At 46.4% G+C, this 15,157-nt stretch overlaps 1 protein-coding gene across 3 annotated transcripts in view; it reads left to right on the forward strand.

Annotated features, from left to right (window-relative positions):
- Nucleotides 1-15,157, forward strand: part of MYH11 (myosin heavy chain 11) — a 127,431-nt gene that overhangs the window by 58,403 nt on the left and 53,871 nt on the right. For 2 of the 3 annotated variants that reach the window (XM_027527198.1, XM_027527196.1), the window contains exons 5-10: nt 1,052-1,154; nt 2,720-2,740; nt 4,943-5,035; nt 5,989-6,052; nt 9,407-9,505; nt 12,693-12,836. In XM_027527198.1, coding sequence (XP_027382999.1) covers nt 1,052-1,154; nt 2,720-2,740; nt 4,943-5,035; nt 5,989-6,052; nt 9,407-9,505; nt 12,693-12,836 — 524 coding nt within the window. The remainder of the gene's footprint in view (nt 1-1,051; nt 1,155-2,719; nt 2,741-4,942; nt 5,036-5,988; nt 6,053-9,406; nt 9,506-12,692; nt 12,837-15,157) is intronic. The other variant, XM_027527197.1, reaches the window with a different exon arrangement.

The raw sequence follows: 15,157 nt of genomic DNA on the forward strand, positions 1-15,157 counted from the left end.
TCGTATTCTAGGAGTGTTCTTTTGATAAGACAAGCAATGCCCCACTGATCTAAACTTATCAGCCATTTACACTTTGGCATGACTTACTCCAATTAGGTTTATCCTTTGATATTTAACTGAAATCATTAGCTAGGCACCTGACCCTTCGAGTGAGTTCTCTAGAGGATGAAGGGGCTTATGTGAGTCCAGTGGCTGACGGAATAACCACTTTTCTTTCCCTCTTTGTCCTCTTTCTCCTTCCCCTCCTGCTCCTTCTTTTTCTCCTTGTGCTTTTCCTCTTCCTTCTTCTTTGTAAGGGACATTTCTAAAACTTCTACCTTATATCTTGGTACTCTGAGAGGTACTTACATCCATCCTGGAAGGCAGTCTCTTACCCGATCTTCTCGTCTCTAACAAGGGTAATGATGTCTTTAAAGCAGATAGTTTTTAATAAAGCTATTCTGTAGATACTATAATAATGGATACATATCATTATACAGCTGACAAAACCCGTAGAATGTGCAACGGCAACAGTGAACCCTGATGTAAACTCTGGGCTTTGGGTGATGACGCGCCAACATGGGTCCATCGATTATAACAAGTGTACTACTCTGGGGGGGGATGTTGATGGTGGGGGAGGTTGTCGAGGGGCAGGGAGATCTAAGAACTCTGTGTACCTCTTGCTCAATTTTGCTGTGAACCTAAAACTTCTCTAAAAAACAAAGTGTTGTGTTTTTTTTTTTTTTTTTAAGTAGACAGTTCCAAATAAACCTGTTTAGACCTTGGTAGGGAAACTCAGGTTTTCTTTTACTCTTTTCATCTACATCCTTTCCTGCCTCCCCTCAGGAGGAGTAGATTGAGATAAGGAGCAGGGTTTGAAGCCCAGCTCCCTGCCAGTGGCGGACAAGTCTCCTCCCCTCTGGGAGCCTCAGTTTCCCCATCTGGCAAATGACACGGAGCTGCGGAAAGATGCCTACAGAACACCTGATAAGATAAACAACACCCAGCTGGTTATTCCGTCAGCCGCTCGTGTGTTACTGTTCCGGTGGGTCACTGCTCTTGTGTCTTTCAGAGGCGAATCTGGAGCCGGGAAAACAGAAAACACAAAGAAAGTCATCCAGTACCTGGCCATGGTGGCCTCCTCCCACAAAGGCAAGAAGGATACGAGCATCACGGTGAGTGGCAGCTCCTGTCCTCTGGCCGCAACTTGGCAGATGGGCCTTGGGCTCCAGGGCTGACCAGGTAGAGAGAGCACCATTGGGAAGGCCAGGACCCCGCGTTATAAGGACTCAGGACTGTTTTCCCTGTCCTTCCCCGGACAGCTCACTGGAGGGATTTTTCTTCATCCTGGGTGGTCCTGTTGGATCTAGGCGATTCCTCCCTTTGGCCAGGATCGTCTCCTGTTCTGTGAACTGGGAGGAGGAGTTTTGATTGACATCAGAGCTTCTCGCTTGCGGCGTCACTGTCATTTTGGACTGGATAATTCTCTGCGGTGGGGCTGTCTTATGCCCTGGAGGATTTTTAGCAGCATCCCTGGGCACTCCCCACTGGAGGCTGGTGGCAGCCCCTCCCCTCGGTTATGACCACCAAGAATGTCAGGTGCCCCCTGGGGGGTGCGGTCACCCTGATTGAGAGCCACTGCCTGAACTGAATCGCTGTAAATTCCCTAGTGTTGAGGCATACCTGTCATTCCTCTACGTGTGCCTCCAATGGGAACCCCAGGGGATGGGAATATGGGTGTCACTCAGTGTATGAGCTTTGGTCCAGCGCCCTTGACTGAGCATCTGCTGTGTGCTAGGCACTGCTAGTATGGGGCCCATCGATGAGTCTGAGTTATTCTCAACACTGAGCTTCTGGACTCATGAGAAAGAGAGAGCGTAAACCATCAAATAAGGTCAGTCGATTAAGGAAAAGAAGAGCAGGTTTCTAGAATCATCCCTTCCTGGGGCCATCCCTCTTTTCCTTCTCGGCCTTAGCCTGGCCTCATCTATCCCAGTGGAGGCAACAAGCAATGGGGCTGCTGGAAGGACCTGCCAGCGCCTCCCTCCGAAGGTTTGGGGCTGGGGCGATGGATGGCAAAGGAGGCCTGAAGCAGGCTTGGGGTGTCACTGGTTCCTGCCACTCTGGATCTAGCTTCTGGGGCTCAGAGGTGACGCTGGAGAAGCCACAGAGACCAGCCTGTCTGGAGGCCCTTGGGGATCTGGGGCAAGCCCCGGTTGTAGCTTGGGGAACTTTCCTCCCTCCAACAGGTGCAGGAAGCCCGAGATGCAGCATCCACACTGCCTCTGGTGTGGTGTATGGAACAAAGAGCCCCAGAGTTTATGCAGCAGCCGAACACTGCCTCCCACTGCCTTTCCTTTCCCTAGAATAGTAAAAGGAAGAAATAATTCTAATGACAGATCTTTGTCAAGCGCCTACTATGTGCCAAACACTTTTTTTCCTCTGCGTGTGAGAAGGTATCTCAGACAGCATCTCGTCGGATACAGTTTTAAAGAGCACGCTTTGGTCCCAGCAATTTTAAAAAACCTTTGAAAATGTCTGACTCTCTTAAGAAATTAGAAAAGAAAGCAAGTAAAGCAGAAAGGAAATTGAATCCAAGAAAAGCTGCTGCTTTTCTCAGTTGGAGGATCTTGGAAAATCCGGGCTGTCTTGGGCGGGGTGGGGATTGAAATCGTATATTCTCCAGACCCTGATGGAAATAACACTGACGTTTGTTTTATACTGTATTGTCCAACCACAGCAAGGCCCATCTTTTGCCTACGTGAGTAACTGAGAGTGTTTTCCTGGTGTGGACGGGAGGCACGGAGTGTATTTAGATGTGCATGCCCCTGTTGCACCCACTGAGCCCGGTAGCCAATGGAAGACTGGGCTAGATCCCCGAACCTACAAACTCACTGAAATACCGTCCTGCGGGTGTCCGATGCCACCCGGCGGGGTGGGGCGTGTGGGCGCATCGCCACCCGCAGGACTCCCACCGGAATCCCCAGGGTTGTCCTCTAGCCTGGAATGGATTTTCCCCAGTTCAGAATGAACGTCACATTACCCTTCTCACCAAGGTGTCCACCACCGGGGTATCCCTGATTGGAAGGCCTTGGAGATGTCTGTCCCGTCTGGTTGAGCTTTTGAGGACCTTGTGGCCCTAAAGCTTTCCTGGCTTGACTGACAGTCAGTTAATGGCACTGCTGTGGCATGCCTTTGTCTCCCCTCCCTGCCGTCATCCCTACATTCCTCCCCTGAGGCCTGTTCCCTGTGCACTGGTGTGTCTTCCTCTGCATGTGTGTGCAGTGCGTGTCTGTCTTTGCATGCCGGTTGCTTGACCCAAGGCTCCAGAAACGGAAGTCCTGGGGTTCACGATGCACTAGCTTCGGTGGCATGGTAAGGCCCCAGCTATGCGACACCCAACCAGGCCCTGCTCAAACCTCTGCATATACAAACTCATCTCTTAACGCAGAGCTTGGGGGCTGGTGTACGGGCCCCAGTCTGGAAGAGACCCTGAGATCAAGAGGTCCTAACGTGTTCTAGGGTCACACAGTCCATCTTAGTTAGATGGGGGCGGCAGCATCATGAGTGCATCAGGAGAATCAGGCTTCTTCTTTGGGATTTGCTCCTGTGTGACTTTGGCCAAGTCGCTTAACTTCTCTGGGTCATTGTCTCATCATCCATAAAATGAGTGATTTGGACCAGATCGCCTGAGAAGGATCTTTTGGCCCCACCAGCTGGAACTCCCATTCTAGAAAGGGGACTTTCTTGGGGGATACTGAGACCCCAAGTTTGTGTTGACAAAAGTGACCCCTTTAGTCTTCTCCCCACTAGTCAAGCAAAGCCCTCCTTGTAAATTTCCACCATTCCCAATCATGGAGATTCCATTGTGGCTGTGATTTTCACAGAGATGACACTTCCTGTCCATCTTCTTTGGGATCTGCAAAGGAGGGCTTGTGTGACTAATAAACACAGAAATAAACAGTAGCTTCTTGTTCTGTTCCTTTAGGGACAGTCACCCACGGTGCCCCCCTGATGCACAGCAGAGGGGAGAAAGCCATGCACTCACCTTCTCTTTCTAGAATGTTTCCCAGGTTCTTTTTAGCCTAGTCCAGCTGCCCTGAAAAAAGAAAAGAAAAAAAGACAGGGGAACCAGCAGAGAAAACAGGAGAAAACCCCTAGGACCCACACTTCCCAGCCTGGCCTGAAGGAGGAGCTGCCGGGAGAGCCGCTGGGCCAGTCTGCAGCTGCCGTGTTGCGGGGCTAGGCAAAGAGCAGCTCATTGCTTCCTGGCATGATTTACCTCGTTGGCCCTTTCCTGCCGCAATTAATCACGTGACCGCATTTGTGCACAGGAGCCCCCTCAGAGGGGGCCAGTGGGCTGTGTACAGTCTCAGCTGCATTTAACCCGATGAATGGAGCTCAGGCAACCCGCTTTGAGGCTTTGTTCTGCAGTTGGTTCAGAGTATTCCTGGTGGGTTTTGTGCATTCCTTATTTGTCTTCCCTAGGAGACTTCAGAAAACTGGTCCTGAGACAGGAAAAGTTGCAACTTTAAAAAATGCACTAAAGCCTTCATAAGTGTTGTAGCGGTCTAGCTTGAAGAGGCTGCTTGTCAAACATTAGCAGCAGCAGGACTGCCATGTGCAGCGGGGCAGGTTGTGCCCTGCACAATTCCATGGATTCACTATGATGTCAAGGACATCCCAGGGTTGTCAGTGCCAGAGTTCAGCGTGTCCCGTAGATGAGCAGGCCCTATCTTCTAGGGGACAGGTGTCGCGGCTGTAACAGAGCTCATCCATTTGTTTCTCTTCTGAAATCCTCGAGTAAATTTGGATATTAGCACTGGGGTCTCAGAATGGATAGGTAATAGGACAGGAGAGAACCCGTGGGTCAAGGGCAGAGTTTTTTGACAACCTCTGTCCAGGGCAGAACTGTTACTGCCTGCATCACTTTCTCTAATAACTGCGTGTGAATGAATTTTAGGGTGAGCTGGAGAAGCAGCTTCTACAAGCAAACCCCATCCTGGAGGCCTTTGGCAACGCCAAAACGGTCAAGAACGACAACTCCTCCCGATTCGTAAGTGGTCAAGCTACATGAGTTTTCTGGAGAAGGCTTGGGTCCCCCGGTGTCCCCTCCTGCCTGAGAACGCAGAGTGCGTGTGTGTGCATGGGGCATCTGAGGCTTAAGGGATGGAGGTGTGTGTTACATTTCGCTCTGTGACTCCAGTCCTGTCTTAAACTTACCACCCTGTGGGTGTTCCAGCCACTCACTCCCTCATTCATTCATTCACTATTCATGCAACAAATATTCATTGAGCGCCTGCTGTATACTCGGCTCCCTGTTAGAATTTGACATTCATAATTCATTCAGTAAACATTTACTGAGCATTGAGCACCTAATATACAACTGCTAGACACTTGTATACAATACTCATTCATTTATTCAGCAAAACATGCATTGAGCACCTACTGTATACCAAGAACATGCAAGTTTCAACACATTTATTAAGCACTCGCTGTATACATCCATACAGGCATTTTTATATACATCATTCTCTCTCTTCATTTATTTGGATCATTTTTATTAAGTACCTACTGTATACCAGACCTTGAACTGGACTCAGAATCACAGCAAACAATTCAGATGTGGTTCCAGCCTTCACAAAGGCAAATAGTCAGTGAGGCAGAACTTCCCACACCGGCTTTCCCAGGCTTCATGGGCCCCTCTCCTTTCTCACTTGAGCCTAATGGGGTCAGGGGAACCCTGAACTTGGGTGGTTGATGATACTTAGACAATAATCATTTTGTTGTACAGAAGAAGTGGGACCTCCATAGGAGACTCAGAAAGATAATTTCATGAAGAAATTTATTGGAAAGATTGTATCTGAATTCCATTAATAAGGGGGACCATACTGATTTGTGGGTGCCCCTCTGAATGCTCCCTGATTTCTCTTCCCCTACTTTACTGCAGCATGGGGTTGAGGGACAAGGCTGGGGACCCCACTGTGAACTGTGTTTTCCTGTTGGCAGGGCAAATTCATCCGCATCAACTTCGATGTCACGGGTTACATCGTGGGAGCTAACATTGAGACGTGTATCCTTTGCTAAGCCTGGGCCACCTGGGATCCCCCTCCCTGGTACCACCCACTTCCTGCCCAGAGCCCCAAGGGACCTGAAAGGCACAAGAGCCATCTCTGTCTCCAGCACTTGGGTGCCATCCAGAACAACTCTTCCCTGGTTGTTTTCGCTTAAGAACAAGCCTTGTAGTGTGGTGGTCCCTTGGTTTGGAGACCTCAAGCAGCCTATATTTGATTCTGGGTGGACCTCTCCCTAGCTGAGTGATCTTGGGCTAGTTACTCAACCTCTCTGTGCCTCATCAGTGAAACGGGGATGCTAATAATACCTGCCTCAAGTGAACTGATTCATGTAATGCTTTTAGAGGACTTCTCTGGTGGCTCAATGGTAAAGAATCCACCTGCAAGGCAGGAGACATAGGTTTGATCCCTGGGTCGGGAAGATCCCCTGGAGAAGGGAATGGCAGTGCACTCCAGTCTTCTCGCCTGGAGAATCCCATGCACAGAGGAACCTAGCTGGCTACAGTCCATGGGGTTGCAAAAGAGTTGGACAAGACTGAGCAGCTAACACACTAAAGCTTTTAGAATCATGACAGAATAAGGGCTAGTTAAGTATTGGCTAGAGCTTCCTTGGTGGCTCAGATGGCCAAGAATTTTGCCTGCAGTGCAAGAGACCTGGGTTCGATTTCTGGGTCGGAAAGATCCCCTGGAGAAGGAAATGACAACCCACTCATCCACAAGTACTTCACTTCATCCTTAACGAGCCAGGGTTCAAGGCCAAGCCCAGACCCCTTGTCCTTCTTAGGAACAGAGCGGCTCCAGCCCACAAATAGGATGTCAGTGGAAATAGAACTTTCCCAGAGCAACAGCCTGCTTCTGGCAAAGCAAACCGAAAGCTATTTCTGTAAATCTAAGGAATCAGAATTCCACCAGCCCACCAGTGCCCACTCATGCATCCCAGTGGGGGCTCAGGGTATGGCTGGGGTCACCTGACCATGCACCATCCCCACCTCCCCAGAGTTGGGCCAGGACTAAATGAGATACAGCAGAACACATACTAGTCTCCAGTGGGGGATAAAGAGACCATGAAGAGCCTTATGTAGGCTCAGAACAGGTATGGCCACCAGCTGATTTAAGTTTTCTGAAGTTTCTGGATTTGGGAATTACAGATGAGTTTGTGGCCCTAGCCACTCCCTTCTTCCGGGCTCTTCCCAACCCAGGGATTGAACCCTGGTCCTCCTGCATTGCACGCAGATTCTTAACCATCTGAGCCACCAAGAAAGCCCACAATTATGAAGCCTTGAGAGGAGAAATTGCCTGGAAAATCCCATGGGCAGAGGAGCCTAGTGGGCTGCAGTCCATGGGGTCGCTAGAGTCGGACACGACTGAGCGACTTCACTTTCACTTTTCACTTTCCTGCATTGGAGAAGGAAATGGCAACCCACTCCAGTGTTCTTGCCTGGCGAATCCCAGGGATGGGGGAGCCTGGTGGGCTGCTGTCTATGGGGTCACACAGAGTCGGACATGACTGAAGTGACTTAGCAGCAGCAGCAGAGAGGAGAAATTAGTGCCCATGACCTGACATAACAGAGCAGGGAGGACACAGTCTAAACCAGTGGATTTGGGGACACAGAGAAGAAATGATTATTCATTCTTCGGTGGTTAGCATCTTGGCAGATTTTGTCAAATAGAATGGTTCTTATATGCGGGAAATCCACCTGGTATGACAGCCTAGCCTCCTGTGTGGCTCCCACCATCCCCACGTCCCCATGGTCTCCATCCCTCCCCCAACAGCAGAACGGCTCTCCTTAGATTAATCAGTGGGCGTGTTTACAACATCCTGAGGCTCAGTTGCTAGTGAGCTGAGTCAAGGTCACTCAGCCAGCCAGAGCTGGCACCCAGCTCTCTGAAGCCCAGACCCTCGGCTGAGGTAGTTTCGGCCACTGCAAACACTTGGCTTCGCTGCTTCCTAACTGTGTCCTCCTGGGAAATGAAATGAGCCTTCCCCGAGCTTCCCTGGGCCTCGGTTTCCCCTAGATTGAAAATGCCAGCAATATTCACTCTTAGTTCCTAGGATAGTTTGTGAGGTTTAAATGAGACAATGGAAAAATGGTACAGATGAACCAGGGCAGGAATAGAGATGCAGACATAAAGAATGGACATGTGGACACAGTCGGGGAGAGAGAGGGTGGGACGAAGTGGGAGACTGGGATTGATGTATACACACACACACCACGTGTGAAATAGGTAGCTAATGGGAACCTGCTGTAAAGCACAGGGAGCTCAGCTCCATGCCCTGTGAAGAACCAAGGTGGGTGGGAGGTAGATCCAAGAGAGAAGGGATGTATGTATACTTATCGCTGATTCATGGGGTTGCAAAGAATCGGACACGACTGAGCAACTGAACTGAACTGAACTGAACTGATAGCTGATTCACTTCGTTGTATAGCAGAAACTAACTCCATATTGTAAAGCAATTGTATTCCAAGAAAGAAAAGCAAACGAGAAAATGCATGTCAACATTTAGCACAGGGATTAACAGACCATAGAGGGTGTAATTATTTTTACTCTGTAATATCTAAAGACAGTTCGCTCTACAGAAGAGAAGTTGGTGATGGTTGTTGGGGAAACGTCTCATTTCATACCCCTCCCAGAAGTCTTTCATCCTGGAGTCTCTTGACTCCTGTCTTTTTATACTTTTTTAACCCGCTTTGTTCCCCTCACTTCTCTCTGGCACTGGGGCCAGCCAGCAGCACCTAGCAGTCTCATTTTGAATTATGAGCCAGAACTGGAAGGTCAGCTCATGTGGACCGATGGCTTGATCTGCTTCAGCAATCAGAGTTCTCAAAACTCTCCAGGGAGCTTCTCCCGGATTCTGGAGATTTCCCCTCCAGCAGTTGATGTGCCAGAGCTTGGGGAGGAAGGTCATCTCCCTGCAAGAGAAGCACATGTGGTAACCCTGGAATTAATTCTGTGTTGTTGTTGATCAGTAGCTCAGTCATATCCAACTCTTTGTGACCCTCTAGACTGTAGCACTCCAGGCTCCCCTGTTCTTCACTATCTCCTGGAGCTTGCTCAAACTCATGTCCATTGAATTAGATGGTGGTGCCATCTAACCATCTCATGCTCTGTTGCCCCCTTCTTCTCCTGCCCTCAATCTTTCCCAATAACAGGGTATTTTCCAATGAATCAACTCTTCACATCAGGTGGCCAAAGTATGGGAGCTCCAGCTTCAGCATCTGTCCTTCCAATGAATATTCAGGGTTTTTCCTTTCCTTTGAGATTGACTGGTTTGATTTCCTTGCTGTCCAAGGGACTCTCAAGAGTCTTCTCCAGCACAGCATTTCTAGAATTCTTAACTCCTCCCAAACCAGATCTGCTGGAAAAGTCACGTGCGATTCGCCAAGCCAGAGACGAGAGGACCTTCCACATCTTTTACTATCTGATTGCTGGAGCCAAGGAGAAGATGCGAAGTAAGTGATGAGCAAGGACATGTGCTGGGAGACCTCAGCCCTCCCTTCCATCATTTTCCAGGATTAATTGATAGCTATTAAAACAGAGTCTGAGATCCTGCCAGGGAAAGAGTTACACATCTCTGGGCAGCATCTCCTCATCTCCTTGGAGTGAATGAATGTGGCTTCTGTCAGTCATGTGCATTTACTGAGCATCTACTATGTGGCATAGCAGATGTGTTTCAGTTAGGCATTAAATATTTAAGTAATAATTAGACTGGGTGACATCAAGTCCAAATAGACGCAATCTGTGTCTTCTAGGAGGGGAGAAAGACAATTGCCAGGTACTTGCCTGGTGGCGCAGTGGATAAGAATCTGCCTGCCAGCAGGGGGCACAGGTTCGTCCCCTCATCTGGGAAGATCCCCTATGTCACGGAGCAACTAAACCAGTGCTCCACAAGAGAAGCCACCACAAAGAGAAGCTGGAGCGTTACAACAAAGAGTAGCCCCCGCACCCGCAACTGGAGAAAGCCCACACACAGCAGCAAAGACCCAGTACAGCCAAAAGTAAATTAAGTAAATAATTTTTAAGAGATAGTTGCCATATTTGCAAGTTTATAAAACTTGCAGGTATTTGAGATGCATTCTGATTTCATAAGGAATTTTGTAGTGGCTCCAAGCGCTTTTCGTTATACCTGTTTTGAAAGTAACTTTGAAGTGGTCTTTTCGTAGGGCGGGGTCAACTATATTTTTCTATAACGAGCCAGATAGTAAATCTCTTAGGCTCTGTAGGCCACATGGTTTTTGTCACAGCCACTGAGCTCTGCCTTTGTAAGTGCAGAAGCAGCCATAGGCAATGCTAAACCAGTGGGCATAGCTGTATTATGGTAGAATTTTACTTACAAAAATAGGAATACGCACTGTGCTGTAGTTTGCTGCTCTCTGTTGTAGGAAAAACATTTTTCACATAGAAACACTATACTGTATGCCAGACTCCAGTAGAAAATTATATAATATGTTCTAGGCATGCAGAAGAATTAATCTTTACTAACTCTGAAAAAAGGAATATACCTGTCATATAGGTACATAGTATGCTCTACATTATAGTAATAAGTTTAAATCCTAAATTTTAGGAGAACAGTACAAGTTTTGCTTCCCATCATTTTTGTGACCTGGGGTTAGTTATTTTGCTAGGAAAATTACCAGAAGTACGCCTGGACCTTTGCTGTGATGAGGTGTATTGTAACGTTCCACCACTAGAGGGAGCAGCGTTCATGATTTGATCTTGATACTTGGCATCTGGGGAAATTTTGGATAAAAGTGGGGAGTGGAATGGATGTTACACAGTGGCAAATAGGTAAACTATCGGCTACAGCACAGATGCTGTGGGGTGGCCCAGAGAGAAATGTTTATATTTTTCTTCCATCTCTGTGCCACCAAAGTCAACAGTCTGGTTGTTTGGAAACGGGTTCAAGTTTTGTGCTCTGCCTCCAGTCTTCCAGAAATCGAGCAGGGATAAGGCTAACTAAAATTCCTAGGAACCACTTGTATACTTGATGATAGGTTTGGGAAGAGGTTAGGGTTTTAGAGAGAACTGAATATTTTTAAAGATATCCTCAGTCTGGATAATGAAATCTTGGCAAAGACTCAGATCCTTGTGACTTTAATCAAGCATTTCAGTTAATCCAAAGACTTGAGTTAACTGGCATCTTGGGTCAATTTAACCTCGACTTTATCAAGTAGCTTCCAAGTGACTTGACCCATGAAAGCCCTTCGCTTAAAAAGTAAAACATCTTGCTGAATTCCCTCCAAAAGTATAATCAAATCCAGCCTAATTAACGATTGATCTGAAAGAGGACACTTGATACATTGGAGTTTGTCATAAATGCAAATGGTGTAAGAAAAAAGAATAAATTATAAATTTGAGGGAGAAAGGGATGAATAACAACAAAGAAATGTAACTACAGAATACAGCTTTATAGAGAACAATATTTAATAAGTGTCATAAACAGAGAGTTGGCAAATGTTTTTACTAAAGGGCCAAATAGTCCATATAGGTTTTGAGAATCGCATGGTTTTTATTGCAGCTACTCAACTCTGGATGCCATTGTAGCATGAAAGCAGCCATAGACAATAGACAAGGAAATGGGGGTGCCTGTGTTTCAATAAAACTTTATTTATAAAGACAACCAGCAGACCAGATATGCCAACCCAGCAGGAAGTGAATGGGCAGTATCTAACCCATATCCAGAAGTAGTCATTAATATGATATATCAGTATAATATATAGTAAGCCTATTATATAGAGAAATAGTGATAACTACCAGGAAAAAAACAGTTAAAAGAGATAAAAAGCAGTTACTGTAGGTAACTACTATAGGTAGGAGTTGGATAAAGGATGGGACAAGCAATGGTGTTTTTATTATAAACCTTTTGATAGTAATAGTTTTTTTTCTCATAAAGTATTTGTTAAGTTTAACGTGTTTTATAAGGATAGGACAGAATCAACTATTACACAACATACGTAGAACAAAAATCACAGTGCTAACTAGATATCCAAAAAGATATGGTAAAATCATATATGGCTAGAGAATTATTTGATTATTAGAGAAGGAACACTGGGGTGATTCAGGAACAAATGCTGATGAACGTTGCAAAACAAGGGTGCCTTTCTCCTTCCTTGGGATGCTCGTGAAGTTCCTGTCAAATTCTATCCTACCAGTGATGACGAGAAGCTGCAAGTTGCATTTCTCAGGCTGTTAGTACCAGCTTCATATCTGTAGCTCAGTCACTGATATTTAAAATCTGTGTGCATGTTTAATTTTTATAAAAGTTTAATAAATGGATGAATAAATATTAATCTAACTTTTCAGACAGCTTTGTTCCTAAAGGCAAGATGCCTTTGGGAGACTGAGCTAAAGATGTTCCTTACTCTGAGTAGATGCCACTGTCCTGGCTAAGGAAGTGGGGCCAAGGCTGGATTTCAGTTGCAAGGCACCTTGGGGCAGTGCACGAGCTTCACCACTGTATGAGGCGGGTGGTGGCTAGTGATCACTTCTATGCAGTGAAACAGAGGGAAGCTTTGAACTGTCCAAGTTTCGGGAAGGGGAAAGAAATTATGATGGACCAGACCCTTTATCAGGTCCCTGTCTCCTGTTCAAAGTGGAAGTGTCTTTCCTGACCACCCCCCCATCTTCCTGTCCTTCTAGATGACTTGCTTTTGGAAGGCTTCAACAACTACACATTCCTCTCCAATGGCTTTGTGCCCATCCCTGCCGCCCAGGATGATGAGATGTTCAATGAAACCGTGGAGGCCATGGCCATCATGGGGTTCACTGAGGAGGAGCAGCTGTGTAAGTCTTTTCACCTTGGGGAGGGAGACCTGCTCTGGGTTCCTGCTCTGGGTACTGACCCCAGAAATGCTTTATCAAATGTCCAGGCTCTTGTTCAACTTGTCCAAAAGAATTTGGGCGAAAAACATGAGGTACTAAGGAAAAAAAGAAATGAACACACACACACACACACACACTGAGGCTGAGGAGCAGAGGGAGCAGCGAAGCAGTTTATTTAGGGCAGAGTTGAAAGTTACACACTCAACACAGAGTGTAGGTGCCTTGCAAATGAGGGGTGCCCTGCAGGGTTTTTTTTTGATCCCCCTTTTATTTTTAGCCCTTTAAATAGGTGGGTCTTTTTGATTAAGGGTGGGATATTCATTGAGGGGAAGGTTGAAGTGTGGCCTGGATTGCATCCATAGCATCAGTCCCTGGTCTTGAGCACTTGTCTCTGAAGCCACTTTACATGACTTTAAGAGCTGTATTCCCTTAAGTTTCCCTTTACTAGTCAGGCTCCACACATGGAAGGTCAGATAGGGTCACTGGCAACCCCTGCACTTTCACTGCATTTCCCCCTCGGTTTTCTTGGTCAGAGCTTCTTGCTCATAGTCACAAAGTTTCTGTGCTAATGCCATTCCTCCATGAATCATGGCCTGATTAAGTGCAAAACAGGGAGGTCGCTTTGCCTTCCACCTGATGTCTGTGTATGAGGAGACCATCCTTGGGCCCAGCCCTGCCTTTCCGGCCTCAGTACCACTGGAATAAGTTAGGGACTTTTCTTTGGTCGGGACAGATTTCTGCTCTCTGAATTCCCCACTCAAAAAAATAAAAAAGGAAAAGAAGGAAAATTAGTATTACTTTAGGTGGCTTTTTGCTGTCTTAGAAAAGTGGCTATGTTAGGCCTCTTTTGGCCACAACTGACCAAATTGGCTTAAGCAAAAAGTAAAATGATTCGTTCATGTAGCTGGAAAATTCAGGGATACTGGCTTCATGAACAGCAAATTCTTGGGACTCTAAGAATGTCTTTGGAACTTGGTATCTCAGTAACCTTGTCTTTAAGTAGGTGATAGTTTCTGGGCAACAAAATCGCTGTTGCGGCTCCAGCCCTTACATCCATTGGGTTTATGTCCAGCAGAAATGAGCAGAGTGGATTCCTTGCCTGAGTCCCTTAATGAAGTCTCATTGCCTAGGTTGACATGCATAATCCTGAATTACTCACAATGAGCCAGGGTTGTAGAAAGCTCTATTACATCTCTTTGTTATAGTCTCTATTCCATTCTTGAAGCTGGAGGTAGAGAGGTTATTGGCCTTATCAAGAATAGGTAGGTGGAGGGGAGGGGAAGTAATTGCGGCAGTGGGTGTACTTGGGTTCTTCCTGGAAAGGCAGTTCTGGCGATGGGTCAGTATTGATCAATATCATCATACCAATGACCAAGAAACACATTTGGTTCTCAGACTAGGAAAGCTCACAGAGACATTCCTGGTTTCCATACTGTGCGAGAAACACGTTTCCTTCTGAATTAGATATGCCTTAATATTTAAGATTAATCTCTTTGGGAAACACCAGGACAAGTGTGGAAATTTTCCCTCTCTTGCCATGTTCGCACCCTCTTTGAAGCCCCAGAACGAGGGCTACAGTTGCCAAAATGCAGGGCAACTGCATTTTGCAGGACGGGCAGCTCCTCCAGAGATAACTTGGGGCTGAAAACAAGAAGATTCCATGAGTCAGATAACAGATGGTGGGCCTTTGTGGCTTTTGGCTGGGATCCCACTTCAGAATCCAGTGCTTACAGCATCCCTTCCTGAATGACATCGGCTCTCCAAGAATGATTCATTTTATTTGGAACATGAGTTCATTTTACTTCTAATCTTTGCTTTTAGAAAAATGCAGCTGTTGACTAAGTACTTGCTTTGGGCCAGGTATTTGGTAAACTTCCCTTTTTAAAAAACGTACCAAAAATATACCAGAATGTTCAGTTTTATGTACATAATAAAAAACTGCAACAAACTAAAATATTAATTGATAGAAGATTTATTCAGTTATTGTTTGACCTTATGAAAGAAAACAATGAGTCCTTTCAGACATTACCTTATGTGGAAGTGCTTCTAATATATTTAAAGTGAAGACATCAGGGGACAAAACTGTCTGCTAAGTGCTTTATGCACATTATTTAATGTTGCAACAACCCTAGGAGATGACTGTTGTTACTGCAGTTTGCAAATGAAGAAACTGAGGCACAGAGAAGCAAAGATACACACAGAAGAGACACACAGCAAGTCACTGATGGGGCTGGGACTCATTCTTGGGTCTCATGGAATCCCAAACCCCACTTTATGATGTG

The sequence above is a fragment of the Bos indicus x Bos taurus genome, chromosome 25 (genome assembly GCF_003369695.1).
Source record: "Bos indicus x Bos taurus breed Angus x Brahman F1 hybrid chromosome 25, Bos_hybrid_MaternalHap_v2.0, whole genome shotgun sequence".
In the NCBI taxonomy this organism is placed as follows: Eukaryota; Metazoa; Chordata; class Mammalia; order Artiodactyla; family Bovidae; genus Bos; species Bos indicus x Bos taurus.